We start from the raw sequence: 23,749 nt of genomic DNA, 5'->3' as shown, positions 1-23,749 counted from the left end.
GACATAATAGAGCCTGAAAAGGAATATTCTGGTTTTTACAGACTATTGCTTTCCCTGCAAACACCATGTTGTTCTCTGGAACAAAGGAAATACTCTCTCAAGCCTGCCTGTTTATGGAAGGCCAGCTCAGCAAAGCTTTACTACTTGCTCCATTTGTACATGTCTAAATTAAGCAGAACTGTCACTTCACTCTCCCCTTTCCCTGCAGACTCACCAAGACTCTCACAATTGATTTCCTCCTCCTCCTGGGACAGCCCAATACTGCTGCTCTCATTATCCAGTGCACAGCTCCAAATATATTGATACCAATGCCTCCCAAAAACCTGAACACACTCCTGTGTCCATTTCTTTATAATTACAGTGCAGTGGCCATTCTTCTCGGGTTAAAGGCATTTTTGGTCAAAATATTAACTGTGCTTTCAGGCAGACACACAGTGAACCACCTCAGGAGATTGCCCAGTCCCATTCACAAGGTAACTTGTCATCTGAAAGGTTCTTTACACTGCTGGGTTACTTTGGAATATTCAGCTGAGCACTCTGGGTCTCTGTACCCTCATTCCAACATTTCAGCTGCTCCACAGCACTTATTGCAGACAAGAGATTTGGTTTTTTCCATGGTAGATTTGCACATATCCTTCCCACTGGACAGACTGGGTAGGAGAGCACCAAATCCACTAGCTGTGCTGAGACAACACCAATCATATAATAATGTGTATTTTTTTTTAAATCTTCCAGTTTCACAGCATTTTTAATGCCTCCTCTTGCAAAGCTCAGTTGGCTGTCACAGCAAACACCTACAGCAGCCCCAATACCTGGCTGCTGTGGCTGCTCCTATGCAGACAGACTTCAGGCTGTCAGAACAAGGTGAGAGTTTTTAAATACTTGTGTTTTTTTAATAGATATACAATCTATAACATTTGTCATCCAGCTGGATGATTCTCCTTTTCTGAGCAGCTTCACATGAACTTCAGTAATGAGGAAAGTAAAGCCATATAAGAGAAGGTGATTCTGTCATCTGAATGCACAGACTGGATTTCTATATGATTTTTTTCTATTTGATTTTTTTCTATATGCATTTCATTGCTGATATCTATTGAGCAGTGCTAGATACTAATTTCCCAGCAAGTTATAGCACTGTATTTAATTTTCTTGATGAAGTTTAGATTTTCAAAAGTGGGTGAAAAGTGAACTGTAATACATGCACATTTACCACTGGCCAGGAAAATGGCAAATACCAGCATTGCACATATTACTGCTTCTTGAAATGACTAAAGGGCTGGCTTGGAAATAATTACTTATATTAAGTCAGATTGTAAACTAGGATAATGAAATTTACTCAACAACTGAATGGTTCTTTGCTCTATCAGCAGATAAATTATTTCCATCATCTCAGTGGAATAAAACATAAGAGAAACAGTATTAACATGGCACATATTTTGTAACATGAGTTTTCTCTTTTCTGATGGCTCTATGAGGCTTCATTGGCATTTGCTACTCCTGGTACAAACCAAACCCAAACAGGTTGCTCAGAACATGCACCCAGCAGAGTAAACTTGCATTCTCACACAGCTTTATGGTTTTTTCTGTGAACTACAAGAAAATCAAGAAATCTACAGCCTTACACACATTTCCAAAAGCAAAACTCCTCAAGATTCCTGTGTCATCTTCAATTATTCAGTAGAATGACATTGGAAGTATCTAATTTTTTAAGGCATAAAGGCAACAATAAATAAAAGAATAGTCAAGACAGGTGGTACCACAAATTACAGAACATCACATCTGAAACTGGTATTATTATATCATCAGCTATCCATTTGAAGTGAAATCCAAACTCTACATTGTTGTGTGCCCCACAAATAGCATCTCTGTGTCACCTGAATTTCCTCTTTACATGAGATTATTACCCAAAGCATTCTCCACTTGATACTATTTACAAGTAACTTCCTCAATTTGAATGAGATAAACTGGAATTCAATGATATTCAACAGCCACATTAACACTCACCATTTCCAGATCTCCATCAGCAACTGCTCTCAGGAGTTTTTCCACCTATATATGAAGAAAATTATTTATTTGCTTTGCTGGTATGGGTATTAAGCAGAACACAGAAAATCCTGTGTCCTTTGCTAACCTCCTAAGCTCATGCAGTAGGATTACTGCTGGCCCATTTCATATTTATTGATAAAGTTTTAAAGGAAAAACCTTCCTCCTTTATGAAATAGAGAATCTGTACAAGCCCTGTGGCCATTTGATGATTTCTGACCTGCTCAGTTAAACAGTACTTATCTAAATTGAGGATATGTGGCCCACCCATAAACAAAGCCATGTAAGCTGATATATCTGATGATGCTGCTCCAGCAGCAGCTGCCCTGTGCATTTCTGTGTGAATCTAATGTTAAAAATGCCTGCTCAAGGCAAATTCCTACCCTAATATACACCAACACTGGCTGCACTCTTGCTGAGCTGCTCTGTGCTTCTCTCATTATCCAGCACACAGCTCCCAAAATATTGTACCAGTGCCTCCCAAAAACCTGAACACACTACTCCTGTGCCCATCTCTATAATTAGAGTGAACAGTGTAATTACAGGAACACAAAGCTATTTGAGAAACAACAGTTTAAGATGAAAAAGATGCTTTCCAATTGTTACCTTTACAGCTGCAGATAACTGGTTTAATCCTGCACTAAAACCAAATATTTACAAATCCAACTTGACTGTAAATATGAAATTTGTTTTCTTACTTAAAATCTGAAAAAATATAAATATTAAAGGGTATACATTGGGACCAGCATTAGCCCATTTTAGTGTAAGGTGAGGCCAGGGCCCCAGTGCTGGGAAGGAAGGTGCCTGCCTGTCCACAGCTCTGCAGGGGAACAGACACGTGAGGGAAGAAGAGGTGGAAGGAGCTCTGCAGAGCACTGGTGCCATTCCCCTGAGCCCTCAGGCTGCTTGTGAAAGCAGGAGAAGGAGATTAACTTGTCTCTTCTCTAAGTCTCTACTCTCACATGAAGGAGTTGAGATCCAACCTGACAGAATGGGAAAGGTGCCAGTAAAAGGGCAGGGAGAGTCCATCAGTCCTCTCACAATTCCCCTGGCTCTGCAGAGTGTCAAGAATCATTTAATAAGCTTTGGGCAAGTCTGTTTTGGTATCATAGCAAATTATTCCAGCACGGTGCTACAATCACTGAAGATGCTAATGGATCAACACACTTGTTTCTATAGTGAGGAACACCTTGCAAGCTGTCATGGAGTGACAGCTTCAGTCACATTTCAATCTTCATATGGAAATCACCACCTTGCTGAGTGTGACAGTGATGTTTGGCAAGGCAAACAAAGAAGAATAAGACTGAAATTTGTGTTCTATTGTTCTGATCTCTTTCTTCAGGGTTTTAGATGAAGAACAGGACACAAACAGCTGAAAGACCAGAGGCCAGATTAAATCTCTCCATTTTTATCTCTTAGGAACACTGCTAAGTTTGGGTTTATTACCACCTTTCTAATACAGGATCAAGGCCCTTGGAGTCATAAATTGGTCATTCTGGGCAGAATCTATGATTCTTTGATTTTTTTTTCTCCTAACTTTCAATGTCTGAAAGTCAGCTGTCTAAACCTCAGACAGGCATTTATTTTTAAACTTCCACTCTGGTAACTACAGAACAGACTACAGTCAACAAATAACACCTGAGTGCAACTCAGGTCAAACTAAGCATGTCTGAGATTATTTCCTCTCTGAAGTGAATTTCCCCCCACTGACTGAGGAGGGGCAATAAATGTCAGAAGTGAAGACAACTTCTTCCAGAACTTGGCTGAATCCCAATCTCTCCACATATACAGCTAAAATGGACTATATACACTAGGGAGGTCTGTGCCTCCCCTGAACTTCCACTGATCATACAGGATAATGCCACTGGAGAATGCAGAGGTCTTCAGGATTTTTCAGGAGTCACCTTCTGCCATACAAGATGCCTCACAGTAACAGCAGTGACCCACAAGCTCTGAATTTCTTTCCAAAAATAACAACTTTCTTAAAGTACTAAAAGCTGTCTCAGGCCCCAGCAGTGCTACATTTGTTATGCAGCTTATAGATAATTTATGAAGAGTACTTAGGGCAAAATGTCTGCTACATGCATTTCCCCATCTTTCCAGTTTGTTTTCTCACTCTTGCATGGAACAGAACCTTCCTTTAAATGTAAAAATAGAAGAAACAAATCTATTACAATTCACCTGTATGGCCAGTTTTTCAGCTGCTGAACAGAAAATGTGCAGGTCCCAAATTTACAATCCTGGCTCTTTCTCTTTTCTAAGTCACAATAAACAAGCCACTATGACTGGCTCATTTAAGAGTTTAATTCAGTATTGATTAATCAAGATCTGACTGGATCCCTTTAATCCAAGGTGCAAACCCTGAAATCTGGAAAACTGACTGTATCAGTTTCTCACTACTTCCAGTGGTGTTTCCTTCATGGAGCTCTCTCAGCATCAGGCTCTTGCCCCTTTGAGCAGGGAGGCCAGGTGAAACCTGGCAAACAGAAATCAGCTAAAGCTGGATTACAGAGAAGGTCATTAACCCTAAGGACCTCAGGTGTAAGCAGTTTGTAATCTTTTTCCCTGGCTTGAACTACAGTCTTAGCACTTGGGTGTGATAAATTTGTTGCTTCAAAGAAAAATAAATCCTCAATCTACAAGGAGAACTTATTTAGAGTGCTTGACTCCGTACAAACAGGGAGGTCCAGCCCTACACTGAGCCTCTCACAGAGCAAATCAAGTGTGAAATCATATTGACAGTCAAAATTTGCATCTTTGTGTTTCTTCAATATTCTTAGAGAACTGAAACTTCTGGCAAGAAAAGAAGCTTTTAATACCAGGAAAAGGAAGAAGTTGAATGTAGTGGTGATATTGAGAGAAACAAACATACTTAGGAGGTCAGTTTGGAAAAAAATAATGAAAAGACAGACTAGGAAAAATAAAAAGAAGCATCAGAATGAGTGGTGATATGACAGACTTGGGAAGGGGTAACAAGTGTGGATCTGAAATCCCACGGGAACAAATTCAGAGGATGCCATCTGGTGTGGACAGAGCAAAATCAGCAAACACATACATGCAAGATATTTAATATATAGACTGCACTTCTTCACTTGTTATAAATTGACTCCCATGCCTATTTGAAAGCATGTCTTATGTCTTAACATTCCAGTTTGTTGTTGGCCAGCATGGCTGTACAAGTCTCTTTTCTCTGACAGATTTTCTCAGCTAACAGTAGCACTTAATCCCTGGATGGGACAGCCAGGGCCTTGGGGCACTGACTGCCACTGTACTTTGGTAAACCTCAACAAATTCTAAATTACATAGTTAACTTCAATAAATATGAACAACTACTTCAGAGATGGTGTCAATTTTCCCCCAGAAATAACCAACAGAGCAGTTGAAGCCATACAAAAATAAGCACTGAGATGACAAAGCCCCTGAGGACAGCAGTTACCATTTTCCAAACCAGACAGGAGGCTAGTCCTGAAGAAGCAGTTTAAAACACTGTGGCAAATTATCACTCTTCTAGCTTCCTTCACTTTGCTTACTGTCAAAACCTATACCTCAGTCTTACCTCTTTATAACTGTTTTTTGCTTCTTCTTGCCTAATATCAGTTGATGCTGATGACAGGCTTGAAACAGATGATCCTCTGCTGAAAGTTTCTGTTGAGTGCTGAGGAGACCTAAGTGGTGACTTACAGTTGGAAAAAAAACAAATAAAAAATCAATAAATCAAACAACCAACCAACCAGAAAAGGTGAAATATCAAATAAAGGTGGTTAAGCATAGACAAGAAACAATTTAGCTTGCATGGGCTGTTACCTCAGAAGCACTCTGTCCTCTTTCAAATGTTAGGTAGTTTGCTTCCATCAATGACAAAATCTGTACAAAAATATTAAAAAGAACCAATGTAACTCCATTCACAGAGGAATCTACTGACTGAAACACAAATGAACTGACAACCTAATAATTAGGAACAGAATATGATTGAGCAGATTAGAAGTACCCATTGACAAGTTCATGTTCTATCCCACAGAGTGTATTCCCACTGCTGGGGTTAAAATGGGACCCTTTTTCCTAAGAGTGAAACACACATTTTCTCTTTAATAGTGAAACCCTCTTAGCAGTGAACATCTCCACCTCTGTGGTGTTGCATCAGAAAGATATCAGGCTGGAAGATGAAGAGGAATACCTTGGAATTCAATGCACACTGCAGGCAAGTCTCTTTCATCCTGTTCTGAATTTCTGGGTTTGCCCCATTTTGCAAGAGCACCTCAATGATGCCCTGGTAGCCCCAGCGAGCAGCAATGTGCAGAGGAGTGTCTCCCTTCTCATTGCCAATATCCAGCCTGCAGGAGTGCACATCATAGTACACCAAAGCCTTGACACACTGGGAAAAAAAGGAAAGCTATCAATAAATTATAGTGTTGTGTCTCAGCTCAGACAACAGGCACAATCCTGAAAGGTCTGTTTTTATTGCTGCTTATGTAAGCCATTACCTAAAGAGAAGGCTTTAGTGGTTCAGTGTCATTAAATAAAGAGTTAAACAATTAGATTTGCAAAGCACTGCTATCTTTAATGTGAAGTCACATTAAAAATTGCTACGAACTACCAAATAAAGTCCTCATTTAGAGCATCGAACAATTTAGCCTTCAAATATTTTTATTTACTATTTAAAATATATAAGTTTAGTGCTAATTTGCATCAGTTTAATTCCATTGCATTAGAATGCCCATTTGGTTTGATACAAAACAATTACTTACATCCTCATGACCGTAAGTGCAGGCTAAATGAAGTGGAGTATTTCCATTATTGTCCTGAACATCAGTACTTGCCTTGTAGTGCAATAAGAGCAGCTTAAAAGAAAAGCAAAAGTAGACATTTAAGTAGCTAAAAAATTAATGTACAAACAATTATTGCTCTGCAGATTCCTTTAGGGTTCTGGCATGATGAAGCACTTCATGAGACACTAGCTCTGCCTCCTGTTTCAGACACCACCCTCTTGGCACTGCAGCACTGTTTGTGCCCTACCCTGAGAATACAAAGTCTCTTCTTACATATTCAGAATTTTAACTGAAAAAAATGAAATCTCTACTGCAGCAAACACTGCAATATATTCACTACATCATCTACCTCACATTTCAAGAGCCTAGGCAAGTGAAGACAACTTTATTTCAACAATGCTAATTGAAGAATATCACATACATTAAATTCAAGTAGACAATAATTACTGTAGTTACACAGTCTATCCTAAACACAGTGTGAAGCATTTAATTCAGCCCAATGGCTGCAATGGTTGTTCTGTCCCAAGCAAGAGCAGAGTTGCTCTCCATCTGTATTATGTATTGGACATTTTGTTAATAAAGTGGATGAATTGTGCAGAGCTGCCAGCTGGTTATTACCAATGGCTGAAAACCTTGCAGTAGGAGAAAAAATAAAATATCTTGCAAACTCCAATGATGGAAGATCCTCCATTCTGACAGCTTACACAGCTCTGGTAAAAGCTCCCCAGAAGATCTAAATGGCAGTAACAGCAGCAGACTTAGTAAGATGCATGTATTTATTATTTAGGTTAGGTGTTGTGCTTACTGTAACATTCTGATATCCCTTCTGACAGGCGAGGTGAAGGGGAGCTGAACCGTGGTAATCTGTGGCATTGACAATGGCTCCTTTGGCTACCAGTAAATCCACTAAGGACGTTTGACCTTGGAAAATAAGCATTCAAAGAAAGGTGTAAACTTTGTACAAGAACACTGCTACTTATCAAATTCAAACAGTGACTGTAAACCAAGAGACCCTGCATTTCTTCATCCTATGTTTCCATATACTGCATATTCACTGCCCTGGTATTTGGGTTTTTTTTCAATGTTAAAGCCCCATAAAAGAACCTCCAGCTTAAAGCAAGCTATATTTGTATCCTACAAGTAACAAAGGAAAATATTTGGATTCATATAATAAGAAAGGAAATTATAGATAACAAACCACCCACTAAGAAAATAATACAGCTTCTAATAAAAGGAAAATCAATTACATAATGAACATTATAATACAGGTGTTACAGCTCTACAATGCATAGCCAGCTACAGGAAAGAGAACAGTTGTTTCTCAATCTGCCAGTCCTTTAAAACAAGACTGATTTCTGAGGACAATCTTTATTTTTTTCAAAGCTGAAGAAATACCACTGTGGTAACCACTATGGCAAAAATAGAGTCAAACCCCAAAGATTAACTCAGCCATAAGAAACTGAGCTTAAAAGAATATACAACAACTTCAGTCTGTGCTCAGATAGAAACAGCAAAGTTTCAATAGCAAAGAAGCAAAAAAAAAAACTTAATGCAGAATTCCAAGTTTAATACAAAGGTGGGAAACAGACTGACATAAAGACACAAAAGCAAAAGGAGGAGGAAACACTGGTGAAGAACAGCAAGCCCACTCACCACAAATAGCAGCTATATGAAGTGGAGTGTACCCCCGGTCATCTCGGGAAAAGGGGGTGATAATGGAAGGGTCGTTCAGTTTCCTTTAAAACACAATGGTTTGAAAGCAGCTTAATTACCCAGGTGGTGGCAGGAAGGAGGAGAGAAAGGGAAAAGCTGCCAAGGATGGCAAAAAAAAAATTTTGGAACTTTTTATCCTTTTACATTGACAAATTATTCCACAGAGAACTTTACATTTTGTTAAGAGAAGTGGGTTAGTCCCAGATCTGTAAGTTTGATTCAACAGAAGAAACACCACGTTTACCAAAGCCCACACAGGCTCCATCACAGAATGGGTGGGTTCCAAAGGATTCTGTACGTTCCCAATATTTCTTCTGTTTTTTCAAGCCACACACACCCACATGCCCTCCACTACATCCTCAAGGGCTCCCAAATTCCTCTATAACCAAAAGCAGCATATTTCCTGAGGGAAATCTTAGATAAAGGCTTCTACACAGCTTTCTGTGCATCTGTGGGGTGAAGGGTGCTCACCCAGAAACCAGCTTCTCGCATTTGTCACAGTAACACAGCGGGTGACACATTTTCTGTACAGTGTCCTTATCACTGTCACCTTGACTGAGCAGCCGCTCCACCTCCTCCTGATCACCTGAAGCAATGTGCTACAAAAAACAAGAGAAGAGAGAATGAGAAACCAATATAAAAGGCCTCCTTTTAAGACAAAAAAGCCAAGAGTAATTTACTGAAGCACAAAATGAAAGGACTCGGTTATGAAAGACGTATTCAAGCATTAGAAAGCAGAAATGAACAATGTCACAGCACAAAACCCCCTAATGGGCATTCACTATTAAAAAGAAACTGTTCTTGGCTTACTTCACTTTCTATAAAAAAATTAAAACAATTCCTATTGTCCCCTTTAGACTCAATCATGAAATTGAGCTCCCTCTGTGCAAAAACATGTCTATAAAATTACTAAGTCTCCAGCCATAAGCTGTGAACATATAATTAGAAGCTCTGCTTTGTGTCCTTGTATAAGCAAAATTCTTTTAGAATGACAGTATGAGATTAACAGATAATATGAAGTAGCTGTCAGGTGACTACATCTAAATTATTTCAGAAAGCTCTTCCAATTTCAAGCACTAAAAGCTGTGAGACACAAGCAGTGTCACATCTGTGATTTAAATGGGCCACACAATACAAACAGCAGCAGCATTTCATCCTCATTTTCTTCTGTATTTCATATAACATGTACTGAAATCCATAAGATTATATTATGTTAGCAAGGCTTTGGCACAGAGACGTACTTGATTCAAAAGACACTTTTAGCATTTTAGCATAAAAGACATTTCACAGTACTAATGTAATTAACCCTTCATTACATTCCAGAAAACTGCAGAAAGGGAGGGATATAAACATGAAATGTGCAAATACATACATATTCTGCCATAAAAGTTATTAACCTTAAATAAGCAGTCTATTGGTGCAGCAGACATCTGGGACAACAAGTTCATCCTTTGTCTTAAGAGCAGTTTGTCACACAGACTCTCAGATTCCTGAAAATAAAACAGATAGACTGATTATTTATACAGTCATCTACAGGCAAAAGTGCAGAACCATAACAGGGAAATAACTTTTAAAAATATTAAACACTTATTTACTATGTATGAATTATCAGATACATGGGAAATCTGAATCAATTTCACTTTTAAGATTTTGAGACATAAAAGATTGGGCACCCACAGAAATAATAAGTAGATGGTCACCAGAATATTTCTTTACTGAAATCCACTGTGAATTAACATTAATGAAATTACGGCAGTGCCATCTAGAAAAGAACATAGCAAAACTAAGAAATACATATCAAAGAAAGCAGGAACTGTAAGAGGTACAACACAGCTTTCTCAAGAGGAGAAATAAGGGAAATTCCCATGAAACATGTCTACTGATGGCTACTAAAAAAGATGACCCAGATACAACTCTGACTCAAAGAATTCTGAACTCTCTGCTGCTGGCTGAAAAATACAAGATTGCAGTAGGCAAAGCATTGCTCTGCAGCAGATCCATCTGTGCAGAGATTTCCTACTTGGTCTGAGCCAGGCAGATACAGCTGCAACCCTTGCATCAGTCCTTGGAGACAGCTGAAGATACACTTCAGGATGCACTAAAGAATGTAAATGCCTCCAAAGCCAGGTGAAAATTACTAAGTGGAGTTAGATTTTGAGGTGGCAGCACTGACCCTCCCATGAAATAAAACAACCACCTAAGGAAAACACTTCCTAAGAATGCAGATGGAAACTTTTGCATGTGGCTGGTTCTCAGCCACAGCTGCTTGTGGTTGGCAGTGGTGCTGTTGCAGGATAATGGCTCTACAGAAATGGAAAGACTTCAGCCTCCATAAAACAGAAAACCACTGCATTTAAGACACACACCCATGTACCAGGCAAACTTCAATGGATCTGGGCTATGGCTTTTGCAATTAAAGTCTATCAAGACCAGATGTAAATAAGTAAAACTAGTCTGACTCCACTCTTACATTAGCAAGTCAGCATGAAATTTGAGACTCATAAACTGCAAATAAACAACATAAGTTGATTCAGACTTTCTAGAAATTAGGGCTATTCATGTTTCAAAATCAACACAGATGCCTCTCATAAAGCTGTCCCAAAAACCCTTAAGAGTTCAGCAAATAATGTCATTAAAAACATGTTTGTGAGGTCTGGAGATGAAAGTTTTTCTCTGTACTTCACAGAAGTTGTATTTAGATACAGGAAGGTGACAAATATTCACCAATCTTTTCAAATCTCTATACTTTAGTTAAGGATACCCAAGCATATCTTCTCAGAATTGCAAGGCACATAACACTAGTCTCCTTAGATTCTTCACTAGGAAGAGGAATAACTTCCCTAAGAAATATTTGATCAAAAGTTTAACTGCTGGTACAAGTTCCTAATGTCTAACCAGAATTTCTAGCGTGGATGCTCACAGACAGCTTTAGAGAATCTAAGTAACCACTAGCAAGAACTACTGCAGTTTTAGAACTGCTCCTTCCACAGTGTGTGTCTTCAAGGGAAGCATTCCCCAAGTGGAATCATTATTTTAAGAGTCACATGAGACAGAAACCCTAATGTAGCAGTATTACATATTTATTATATAAACCAGAATAAAAAGAGTCCAGGTGAAACCACATATCTTCAATAGTGAAATATGGAATGACAAGAATCAGATATTCACTGAAGGATTAAGCAAGTTTAGGCCTTCAAAGCGAGAATCCACTTGTACCAGCTTTACTTACAGCCCAGGAATTTGTATTTCTTTTAAAAAGAGACTGGTTGGAGTGGGACTTTCAGGTATTTTAAGGGTATGTTGTCTAGAAAATACACACCCAAACATTATTGACCTTTTGAATCTAATACTAAAATGTGTAGAAAAAGAAAGTATTTGTACCTATAAGAGTGTACCTTTGTAATCCCTATGAGAGTGTTCCTTTGTAATCATCTATCCCAAGTCATCCCCCTGATTACAACTGATAACTAGGAGAAAATACTGGTGGCAGAAGCTAGAAAAGGAACTCTTGAGCACAAACTATGGGTAATGAAGTATTTGGTGGGGAGGGGGAGTAGGGATCATTTCCCATCTGAAGCTCTTCCCACACATGAAACAAAATGCTGTCTATTCCCTCATGGCTGGCTCTGATTCCCTATTTTTTTATACCTCACTTGAACCCTCTGAACTTGAGGGTCTTACCACACATTAGCCGTGCAAAGGAACGAGCTGGTATCCAACACTTATTAACAGGAATTCTAATTGAATAATGTTGACAATTCTGAAAATAAAATTGACTCTCTCAGGCTTTACAGGCTCCTCTCTTCCCCACAAAGTAAGTGTCTCACAAGGACTTGCATGACCTTGGGTAGAGGGATTTGGCAAGAACGTCCTGAGTGCATTTCACTTACTGACAGGAGGGTGAGAATGTGCCCATTATCCCTCAGGGTACATTAGTCCCCTGCTGAGTTTCTTTCTGCAGTAATCTTCATTAGGGATTGGACAGCAGCATTACTCAGCTGCCAGCAGCTCCATCTGAAGCCAGCTATAAAATTAAGCATAACCACATAAAGGGCTGTAATGAAGCCCCAGGGCACAGCAATGCTCCTGCTCACTTCAATCCCACACCCCCTTCCAGCACAATCTGGAGAAGGAAATCATAGGGCAGCAAGATGACAGCTGCTGCTTCAAAGTTCATCCCCTTTACCAGAGAGAAAAGGACATATCTCAACTGGGAACTTCATGAAGGGAGAGCAATGCTCCTCCAACTCCTCCCTATTCTTTTTCCATTTCCACCTCAGTCTCTTTTCATTGTGTGCCACCCTCTCCTGCCCAGGAGCAAAGGGTGCTCTGGCTGTTGCCTTTCCAGCTATCCCTCATTTCATCCTCAGGGCTCTGCTGCCTTCCAGCCACGCTGACTCCAAGGAAAGGCAATGCAAGAGGACTTGGTGCCGCACATTCACCCTGAAGTGATAAAGTTCTCTATAGGTCTGGAGCTGATCTAGCTGAAGTATGGGCAGAAACACCAATGGCTTGCTCTTCCAATGGTGCAGACACTGAATTCCGCATTTAGATTCTCAAATACACAGTTTGTCTTTCAAGACAGGTGCCTCCCAAACTACAGTACCTTAATGGAAGTGGCACTTAAGGTACAACATTTGAGTGCAATCCCAGTATAAAAACTGCTATCCTCAACTACACCAAAAGGAATAGGATCAGGCATTTATTAGGAAACAGTCTTTATTCTAGAAATTTAAGACCTTCATACTCTATCTTAGTTTGCTGGCATTGTTGTGGAAGATAATTCTGCTTTGGTTTCAGTTTCCTTTCAGAGCACCAGCTTTGCTCTTTGTATATTGATTGTGAATGACAGCCAAGTGACTGCAGGAAGTAAAATCATATAGCAGGTTGTTTCTTTTAAACTAACATTTTTATTTTTTTGGATATAATTCAATTACAGACAAGAAATACCACTCTCTTTGCACAATATGGAAGTGTTGATTTGTTTTTTGTTTTTTTTTTTTTTTTTTTTTGAGTGTACAAAACAAACTTGCACAAGTTCATGGAAAAATCCCAGAAAAGGACAAAACCAGAAATAAAGAGGCCAAAATGTTACATTAAGTGCTTCTTAAGACTGTGCCCCAGGTTGTCCCATCCCAAGCCCTGCACACTGAACCATTGTTCTGGCCCCTGCAGTTAGACTCCAGTGCTTTGCAGTTGGGCAGACTGAGACACACTGAATTCACTCTGGTCCCACGTTCACTCCTTTTGATGTCCACATCAGCTCAGGAAAACCTAGTTTTACAACAGTAGAAAATTTTACAGGAGTGGTAAGACTGGATTCCTTGACTAAATAATCCAAAAAGTTCTTATATTATAGAAGTCTCTAAAGTCACATCAGCATCACCCTTGACTGGCCTGCAGGGATGTGACCAGATGGACAGCAGGTCTAGGTGCCCAGTAGGAAATCTCATGCATCCACAGATTTCCTGCCCCTGCTAGGTCAGAGATCCCAAGAGCCAAATTTGACCTTCAAACAGCACCTTATCACAGCCCTGCATCCCCTAAGCCATCAGCTCAGAGCAGCATTGGAACCCACACTGCAAACACATGGAATTCTCCCAGTATGAAGATTTACTGAATAATTCTAAATTACACTGCTATCTCCATTCTGCTGGCACAGCTAAGCTTTTTTAAATTACACAAAAATTTAAGCTGTGCCTGTTCCCAAGTACTGCATTTTCATAACCATGGTAGAATACAGGAGATAAACATACTGGAGACTCATCTGTAGAAAACAGTGCTGCCATTTCTCCTCTAACCATATAAAGAGGCAGACTTGACATTTTAGTACTTCCTCAAGAAGTATGCAATGAACAAAAGTATTGGTACATAGTTAGGACTTCATTATAATCATTTAGGTAAATTTAGCATTTGCTTCAGATAGTCACCTCTACTCATTTTTTAAGCAAAAGAAGGAAATTCTTGAGTTAGTTATTTGTATCCCCTGGCAGGACTAACACCCACAATGGCACTACAGTGTATCAAGCAGCCATTTGACAGACTTTGAGTAGCTTACTGTGGGTCTGTCCGAGAGGTTGCCCTGGCGGATGTACTCGATGGCAGCCTCGATGGAGGTCAGGCAGTACCCCAGCTCATCCTTCACTGAGCTGCACAGCCTGAAGTTCTTTATGTAACTCAGGTTGGCCATCCTGAAAAGGAAAAAGTTAAAGCTGTGAATCACTGAATTTGAGACACTAGCATGGCATATTGCAGCTCATCTGAGGCAATCCAGGCAGACAATGAGGTGAGTTGGGAAAAAACTTCTACAAAGCTTGTTAGGCCAGCAAGATGGCTGTTCTGAGCTTGGAGAGTGACTCTACTGATCTCTTAAATATTCAATGAAGAGTTATCAACTGGATGGAAGGAATGGAAGGATAAGGGCAATAATGGGAGATGAACATCTTTGAAGTGAGTGAAGCAATGCTTCCAGCACCATAAGCACCACAGTGATAGCTACAAGTTAAAGGCCAAATGCTGATCTCAGAGATCCAGGACAGAACAGCACAGAGAATCAGTTCAGGTACAGCTGGAAGGTTTAGATACACTTTTACTGAAAATGAGGAGACACAATGGCACAAGCTAGCAGGAAGTAATTAAACATTCACATCTAGTTTCTCTGTGAGAAATGCACCCAATCTTGACAAGCATAAAGGTGTCACAGCTCCCAACACAGATCAAAGAACCACTCTGTGAAGGCTGTATTGACACACAGATTTGGTTGAGAGATGGCCTCCCACTACAACTTTTTTCTAGGCTGAGAATCAAAACAGAGGCACATCCCTGACTGCTCTTTCATTTAGTTACACATATAACACATCTCTGCTATTTATCCTGTAAAACATTTTCTGCATTTCAACAGGACCTCTTACACTTTCAGTAAGTTGTTACTGTGTGTTCAGAAACATTTGTCTCTACAGCAGCACTACACAAGATAGTAGGAAGGAGTTCTATATAGCTAAAACAGTTACATACCAGTTTGGGATTTCTGTTTTTACAAGCAAATACAGCAAAACAGAGAGAAGATCATCTGCACACATGGTTTCCATGTTAACTAAACAAAAAAAAAAAAATCACATTTGGTATTACTCATGTCATGGTTCAAATCAAGAGCAATAACTCTAAAGTTCTGCTTAAGACTAAGGGTCAGCTCAACTAGTAGAGAATGCATGGAGAGCCCAGGGCAGGCCTCCAAATGTTCTCAAATCTCTCACTGAAACAGCCTGCCAGGAGCCAACACACAGATGCAGTTTGTGCAGTACACACTGCAGTATCTGACCAGCATCCCTCCCTTCCCACACAGCAAGGGCCAGAGCATTAGCTCAAGACTTCTGAAATTCTTGAGGGCAAAGACTATGCTCACAGCTGATACATTTTTCCATAACCCAGCAGTCTTCCTAGAGAAAAGAAGAGATGAAGTAGGGAAAGCATGAGTTCACTGTGCTACTCTATTTGCTTTGTAGATTTGCTTTGTAGAAGTACCTTCTCTTTTCAAGCTAGATAAAGTGCCAGGTTAAGAGGACTGTGCTTTTGTATCTCAGAATCATGTCTGCAATCCACAGCAGCACATTTGTTTGGCCCCAAACAACAGTGCATTTTGCAAAAGATGCATCTCAAGAGTCTCAATTTCAAGATGACAAGGGGAGCATGGACAAATACACAAGAATGATCCAGCAGCAATCTCCAGTGTTTCAAATGGATCACCTCAGTGTCCTGGCAGATATGAGCTTCCTACATGTCCAAGGTAAAACACACACAAGCTAACCCAGTACCCCAGCCCACAGGAACCAGTGCTGACACACCTGCCTCACTTCCCTTCCCTTCTGCTCTGTTCAGAGACCTTAGAGACTCCAGCTCAGCTGTGTTTGACCCCCAAGAGTTACCCACACAGTTGTTTATATACTGAAGTGCTTGTGTGTGCTGGTTAAGTTCAAAATTATGAATTGACTAATTACTGACCTCTTTGGCTTGGAGACTGCATAATAATTTGTACAACTTTACGCAGACAAAGCAGCTTCTGTTGAGGGGAAGTGCATTTGTTCAACTGGCCCAGCTCCCTCTTTGCACGTGGTATATTAAAACTACAAAATAATTAGAAAGTAATTATTAGCATACAGAGTTCCTCTGCAGGACGTCCAAAGCCCAAGTTTTAACCTATACAAAGGTGAGTTAAAGAATGGTTCCAAAATATGCCCACTTCTACTCCAAGTGCACCTGCATTTCTGTATCCTCTAGATGGCTTAAAAATATAAAAGTAAAGGAGTCAACAATCAATGCACAGACTGTCCTCATATGACACTTGCAAAGCTTTGATTCTACATCTCAAATGAAAGTATAAAAAAACTTGCTAGTGTCTGAAGGAAAACACTTTTTGGCTGGCATGATTCTATTTAAGACAGGATCTCAGTGACTCTTCAAGAATCCACAGTCATCTCTCTCACCCGAACTCAGGCTTCACTCCAATGTCTTTTTGCTGCAGGTCTTGAAGGCTCCTCGTGATTTTATTAAAATCAGCATCCTAATTAATAGAAAGGCAACAGGTTTTTTAAATGCCTTAGATGAGTATCAGTAGTATGGAGCAATCAAAGAAACTTACCTCACTTGCCTCAATGGTTCCCACATATTTGAAGATTAGGTCGTAAATAGCATGATGGATATACATCTGTAGGAAAAAAAACAGTATTTTAGGCATGAAAGGGAGAATTAAAAACAGCTTGCTAATTATTTTCCTTCATTTCAGATGCTTACTTCAACTGCTTGTTTGATCAGATTCATCTGCTCTTCTTGCTTTGCAAGCATCTTCTAGAAAAGCAAAGCCATAAACAGCAAGAGAAAGTCAGATAATTTATTGCCTAAGTAACACTGGACTATGCATTTAGGGGAGTAAGTCTTTACCAAGTGCGAATCTCTCAAAAGATGCTGCAGACATTTGGTATAAAGTGCATTGACAGAATCCTAGGAGAGAGAAAAGATAAAAGCCATCAGGTTCAGGTTAATGGGACTTGAAGGAGCAAAGCCTAAATAAGTAATGTAAGTCTTCCCTGTCTCAGAAGCATACAGCATGGTAAGAATTTCAGCAATAATAGTAGCATTTACAAACAGTCCAGATAGTGAAATTCTTAAATGTAAATTACCACTTCTCCCTCCTCCCCTTTCACAACTCTAGGCTGCTCTGACACAGAAAAGCTCAGTAAGGCAAAGATAACAGCACCAGTGCAGCTAATTATATTTAGCAAATTAGACATCAGGCAGGAAGATACTGACTATGTAGTGGCGCAGGCTTTTCCTCTCGTGCTCTTTAAATGTTCTATAGAAAGATGCTATGTATTTATCAAATCTCTCACAGTGCCTTCCCAAGAACTCTCTAACATCTTCAATGTTCTTAAGAGAATAGGAGTTTGATGAAGCTGTAGATTCACCTAAAATAAAAGCCAAGAATTAATACACACGTTTAATATATGTATGCATTTTGTCCCTACATATACAGCCAGCTTGTGTACACTGAAACATGAACTCAGCTGACTGCACCTTTAACTAGAGGTATTGCCTTTAATCAAAGAATTTAAGAAGTCACATTTGAGCAGGCTCCCCTGCTTTCTATGTCAAGTGTTTATTTGGAATACCTAACACAGACTTCCCTTATTTTTTATTTTTTTTTTCACACTGGGATCATTTCTTACTACATGCATTCAGCTTATGAGTTGTGTAAGTCAAGCTTGGAAGTAGAAGAAAAGCACATTACAGTGTTGACAGAGTGACCGTGCAGGAAGTCAGGGTGCTTTAAGTGAGCTGCAAAAATCCCATCGTGGACTTTTACATAAGCTATTCTTTATTTAGACATGCTTTCTCTGAATGGGAGAGCAAAGTCACATGAAGCAACATTAAAGCAAATCCACTTTTTTTCCTGACTAAAACAACTAAATCCCTCACTTAGAAATTATGCTGTTTTTCCAAAAAGTATTTCTAGGCCAATCTTTCATCTTCAATCAAAGGCAGCCAGCTAATAAGAGGCTTAAATCATTATTTTCAAATTACTTTTGAAATTAGAAACTCATTCACTTCTGAAAGACTGTGATATGACTATATTACATAATGGCTATAAAGAGTATCACATGAATAATTTTTGAGATATACAGTAACACATACAGAATTTAAGGCTATAAGAATTGGCAGTGGGGTTGTTTTGTTTTTCTAAAACCTTCCATACTTCCCTCACAATACTACTTTCACACTACCCTAGTACTACTTCTCTTTGCATTCACATGTTTTAAATATTTTTATTTATTTAGGAAGACTAATGTTTTTACTTCAGAAAAAGCTGAAGCTTCTAAGCTTCTTAAGGAGCTTCTGTTGTTAATTAGTAAACATGGACTGTTATACAAGTTCACAAGGACATGCTGTTAACATTCACAGTATTGACTGCAGTCTTGAAAAGAGTCACAGCCTTCAGGAGCACTTTCAGTGCAGGACAAAAATTGAGACATTCCACTTAATAAATTGGGCCACCATCAGGAGACTGCTACCTAACTCTGCCAGACAACCTCTATCCCCCTGCAAAGTAATCACGAAAGAATTTACCTCTCCAGTTATTTGTGCATCCACCTTGCATCTCAAGACACACATTTAGGATTAAATCCCTTTTTTAAGCAGTCAGCAATAAATTGAGCACAGCTAAGAAAAATCTTGCTGGATTAAGTATTCCACAGATAATTCTTAATTCTACAGGATTTATGCCCCAGTCTCAGCACTAGTTTTGCTGGGAGCAACTTGGCATTTCTCTGCAGCAGCACACCAAAATCTGGCCCGGCAAGCTCATAAAGGCCAAGGGCTTTTAACCAAGCCAACACTTTCCAGAATGAACATATTTATTAAACACAAACACTAATTGGCTCACTGTGCCAAGGCAGCCACCAAACTGACACCAATACATACTTGAGCTTTCTGTTTTTTCCAGTGGATGAGCTATGCACAATATACTAAAGCTTTCTTCTTTTTCATTGTAAAAGGTTTCCTCAAAGAGAACAGGTACTGAGAGAGTGTAATTAAAACCAGCTCCTAGAATGATGAGGTTGCCTTGAATGAAGATCTCCTGAAACAAGACAAAGCAGAACAAGTGTGAAACTACCAGAAAAAAAGGTGCTCTTTGGCTTCTGCCTTGCACAGTCACATTTCAAAGGGGGAGAAGAGAAATTTGCAAGGTGAGAAAGCTCCAAATTGGAGAAATTTCACATTTTCATGCTGTGTTGACACTGAAACAAAGGCTCCTTCATTGGGCAGTGGCTGGCTGAACCTTGCTTACAGAAATTTCTTTTACAAGTCTACTGCTGGAGGAGGTTTCAGACAATCACCAAGGTCTTGTTTGCAGATTTCAGAGCACTTTTAGCAGAAAGAAAATTTAAAAACCCCAGCAGCTTAACAACAGGCCTTAATCCCAGCCTCAGAAAAATAACTCACACCTTGTGTGCATTTCTCACACCTGGCTTTCCTTTCCCAGCAGCTCCAGTGAGGGCAGGAACAGGAGAATCCTGATGGCAGCCTGCAAACTATCTCTAGTGCAAGCTGTATGCCCAAGTTCTCAGCCTGTACTGCAAAATTAGAAATGAAAACCCTGGATCCTATGCAGTGTCAGCCCTGCTGGCCTTGTCTGTAGCTATCAGTTCACACAATCACTCACAGCAGCAGTGAATCACTTCCTGGAGTGTCCCCAAGCCACATTCAGATATCAAACAGAAATACCTTTCCATTTAAGGTTTGAAAATTTTCTTCCAGAGGCTTCAGCACATAAGATTCAAACTGGCAGGTAGAAAGACTGTTGCTTGAAAGGCTTCCTTTGCATGGAACTAGCACCTAAAAGAAGTTAAATCATGTTTAAGAGGGAAATGCTGTGTATTCCCAGCTATTTATCAATATCTTTTGTCCTTACAAGGCAAGCAATTAAATCAGGCTTTTAAATATTTACAGTAACATATAGTAACTATAGTGTTTTTATTTAAAAAAAAGGAGAGGTTATCACTAGACACACAGCCTGATAATTAACCCAGAAATCTCACTAATCTCACTTAGTAACTTATCTGGAAAAGGCTGACATGCAACTGAAGCAAATAATACTAAGGGAAGTAAATGAAATCTTTAGTTACTTAGCACCAGTCACAAATAATTTAAAATAACAACAGATGACTTAAAATTAAGCAGCTAATAAAAAAGTGAAGTATATTTTCAAACTCAAATAAAAATCCATCAGAAAAAGGTCTAGGATAAATATCTTGCATTTAGGCCAGCAGATTAGGGCAAATTGCTAATTAGAAAGAAACAAATTTTATCAAAAGGTGACAATAACTTCCATGTTTAATGGAGTCTCTACACACTTAATGGCAAATGAAAATTAATTGCAAAACACTCAGATTAGTAAATATTAAGGACTGAAGTTTTTATTCCAGGTCAGTTTAATAGCTTTATTTTGCTATGTAAAATGCTGTCAAATGAGTAACTGCTTGTACACCAGGCATCTCAAAAGGTCAATCTCATTTAAGTTATAAAGTTGTGGGAGAATATGTAACTTCAGTTCATAGAAAAGAAAATAAGGTTCCTGTAGAGTTCAGAAACAACACCAACCTTAGCTTTTTACTACCTTGCAATATATCAAGAGGTCCATATTAGTAAATAACATGCAGCTTAAACTAAAAATGGTTCTGCTTCATTTCCAAGTTTTGTAGGCTTCAAATAATCTTTACATGTTTCATAGCAGACTTATAATATAAATTCAAATAGCTACTATTCACCAAGTAGCTTTTAAATATACTTTTTCATACTTACAATACCATGGAGTTCTGCAACTTTGCTGCATAGATCAGGACGTCGCTTCTGAATGGCCAAATAAAAGGGATTTTTCAAGATATCTTCATCATACATAGCCATATGTACTTCAGATACTCCAAGGAGATGTTCTAGAATACATATGGAGAATGGCTGTGTATCATACATGGTATCTGTTAAAACATAATATTTGGGAATACCTAGGGGCAGTTTGATTCTCCTTGTACAAAAGGGAAAAGCAGTTTCAGGCCTTGATGTAAGCAGCCAATGGCATTGCTAAACTATGATAAGAAGTTATTCAGACAGAATATTTTTCATGATTATACATTTCCAATCACACAGTTATCCTCAATGTCTCCTTAGGCCTTCCAGGTATTGGAGTCTAACTGTGAATATCAGAGAAGAGAAGTTAAGATCAAAATTATTACCACTTTGATATACAAACTAACTTCTCCTGCTGAGATCTAAAGCCAAGAGACAAATTAACAGCCTTTTCACAGCAGATTCTACTGCACCACAGGACATTGATGCTTTTGCTCTGTGCTCATGTAAGTCTTAAAATTCACCAGTATAAGGATTGCTCACACACACCAATGAGACACCCAGACAGTGTAACAGAAACCCTCATGTAAGGCAATCCTCAACTTTCCAGGCAAAGTTAGAGGCACACCAAGGAGATACAAATATCCATCCCATAATTAAAAAGCCACCGTGAAATTTATCATAATTTGTGGTCATCTCTACTCCCATGAAAAGACTCTCAGTGATTTGAGGTCAGGTTGCTGAGTAACATTTGGCTAAACAGAGCAAAAAAGCAACGGGAGAGTGAAAATCCAACCTGTAAACATTGGAAATGCTGTCACTAGGTGTCACAGTGCCCTGGAGAAGATGATCCCTAAGGAATCAGACCTTCACCTCCTTGCTTTCTCAATTCCAATTCTCTGTAACATATCATACACAAGGGCAGGAAAAACCCTAACAGGTCCCTCCTAGAGTAACTTCAGAATTTATTTTTTTAACAAGAATTGAGATTAACAGGCATGCAAATGCTTAAATAACATGCCTATTCTATCTTTCCCCTCATTCCTTAGTAATCAACAGAAGCTGAATTTCCTCATGCAATTTCAGCTGTATCTAGCAAGAAAGGGTGAGCACAGCTAGAGACTTGAATTTGAGCACACCACCCTTACACAATCAGTACATCCAAAGCAGAATTATTCTTAGCAAATCATTTCCTCAGTGTGAGCTCACTGTTCAAGGGGGTGGAAAAATATACACCCAATTCCCATGGATTCCAGACAGCCTCTGAGTTTCAGCCATGCTATCAGCTGATCTGCAGCCTGCTAACTGAGCTGGGCTCTTGTCCCTCCCCTGACCAGGCACAAGCAGAGTCCCCTTAAAGAGTTAAACACAAACACCACCAGTTAAAGTAGAAGTCATTTCCACGATAAATTTATCACCAGTTACCTACAGCTTGGACAACCTCAGCCTGAACCACTGAAGTCTGGCAGTGGCAGGTAAGTGCCTCAAGCAGCTTTCCTGCACAATTCCAGACAAAATGGTCCCTCTGCTTTCAAAGCATACAGTAACACAAAGAGCTTCCATGAAAGACTTCTTATTCAGGGCTCCCATATCAGCACAGCCATACAGTTTGCTAATACAGTGAGGAAGAAAATGTTTGCTCATTAACATCTTCAGAACACCAACCAAGTTGAGTAATTAAAGACTGTGAACCTAGAAAAAGTCCAGCTTATTATGGGCTCAACACAAGCAATCTGCACTTGAAGCCCCAAAACCACCCATGTCCTGGGCTCATGCCCCTGCATGGGCAGCAGGTCAGGGGAGGGGAATCTGTCCCCGTGCCCTGCTCAGTGAGACCCCTCCTGCAGAGCTGCCTCCAGGCCTGGGCTCCCAGCACATGGACATGGAGCTGCTGCAGCAAGTCCAGAGGAGGGGCACAAAGATGCTCCAAGGGCTTGAGCCCCTCTGCTCTGGAGATAGGCTGAGAGAGGTGGGGGGCTCTGCCTGGAGAAGAGAAGGCTCCAGGGTGACCTTGCTGCACACCAGTACCTAAACTGGCTGTAGAGAGACTTCTGACAAGGAACTTAAGTGACAGGACAAGGGCAAGAGCCTCCCGCTAAAAGAGGGTGATTTGTGTTAAATGCACAGAAGAAATTCTTCCCTGTGAGGGTGCTGAGGCCCTGGCACAGAAGGTGTGGCTGCCCCATCCCTGGAGTGTCCAAGGCCAGGCTGGACAGCTCTGGTAAAGGTGTCCCTGCCCACAGCCAGGGCTGGAACAAGATGGGCTTTAAGGTCCCTTCCAACCCAGACCAACCAATTCTATAATCCCTGATCTGTCCTACCACAGCATCTGG

General features: G+C 39.8%; 1 protein-coding gene across 1 annotated transcript in view; it reads right to left on the bottom strand.

Moving 5' to 3' along the window:
- ANKRD27 (ankyrin repeat domain 27) overlaps positions 1-23,749 on the bottom strand; it is a 42,244-nt gene that overhangs the window by 10,684 nt on the left and 7,811 nt on the right. Inside the window, exons 2-21 of the mRNA XM_058813312.1 lie at positions 21,375-21,505; positions 20,298-20,408; positions 19,494-19,650; positions 17,826-17,980; positions 17,457-17,516; positions 17,310-17,363; positions 17,158-17,223; positions 17,003-17,079; positions 16,521-16,642; positions 15,537-15,615; positions 14,581-14,713; positions 9,920-10,012; positions 8,994-9,121; positions 8,463-8,545; positions 7,615-7,730; positions 6,789-6,881; positions 6,218-6,415; positions 5,848-5,907; positions 5,600-5,719; positions 2,005-2,049 (exon numbers count right to left, since the gene is read on the bottom strand). Of these exons, the coding sequence (XP_058669295.1) occupies positions 2,005-2,049; positions 5,600-5,719; positions 5,848-5,907; positions 6,218-6,415; positions 6,789-6,881; positions 7,615-7,730; positions 8,463-8,545; positions 8,994-9,121; positions 9,920-10,012; positions 14,581-14,713; positions 15,537-15,615; positions 16,521-16,642; positions 17,003-17,079; positions 17,158-17,223; positions 17,310-17,363; positions 17,457-17,516; positions 17,826-17,980; positions 19,494-19,650; positions 20,298-20,408; positions 21,375-21,476 (2,052 nt within the window). The 5' untranslated portion in view covers positions 21,477-21,505. The remainder of the gene's footprint in view (positions 1-2,004; positions 2,050-5,599; positions 5,720-5,847; positions 5,908-6,217; positions 6,416-6,788; positions 6,882-7,614; positions 7,731-8,462; positions 8,546-8,993; positions 9,122-9,919; positions 10,013-14,580; positions 14,714-15,536; positions 15,616-16,520; positions 16,643-17,002; positions 17,080-17,157; positions 17,224-17,309; positions 17,364-17,456; positions 17,517-17,825; positions 17,981-19,493; positions 19,651-20,297; positions 20,409-21,374; positions 21,506-23,749) is intronic.

This window comes from Ammospiza caudacuta, chromosome 13 (assembly GCF_027887145.1).
Source record: "Ammospiza caudacuta isolate bAmmCau1 chromosome 13, bAmmCau1.pri, whole genome shotgun sequence".
In the NCBI taxonomy this organism is placed as follows: domain Eukaryota; kingdom Metazoa; phylum Chordata; class Aves; order Passeriformes; family Passerellidae; genus Ammospiza; species Ammospiza caudacuta.
This window is presented reverse-complemented; position numbering and strand designations above follow the sequence as displayed.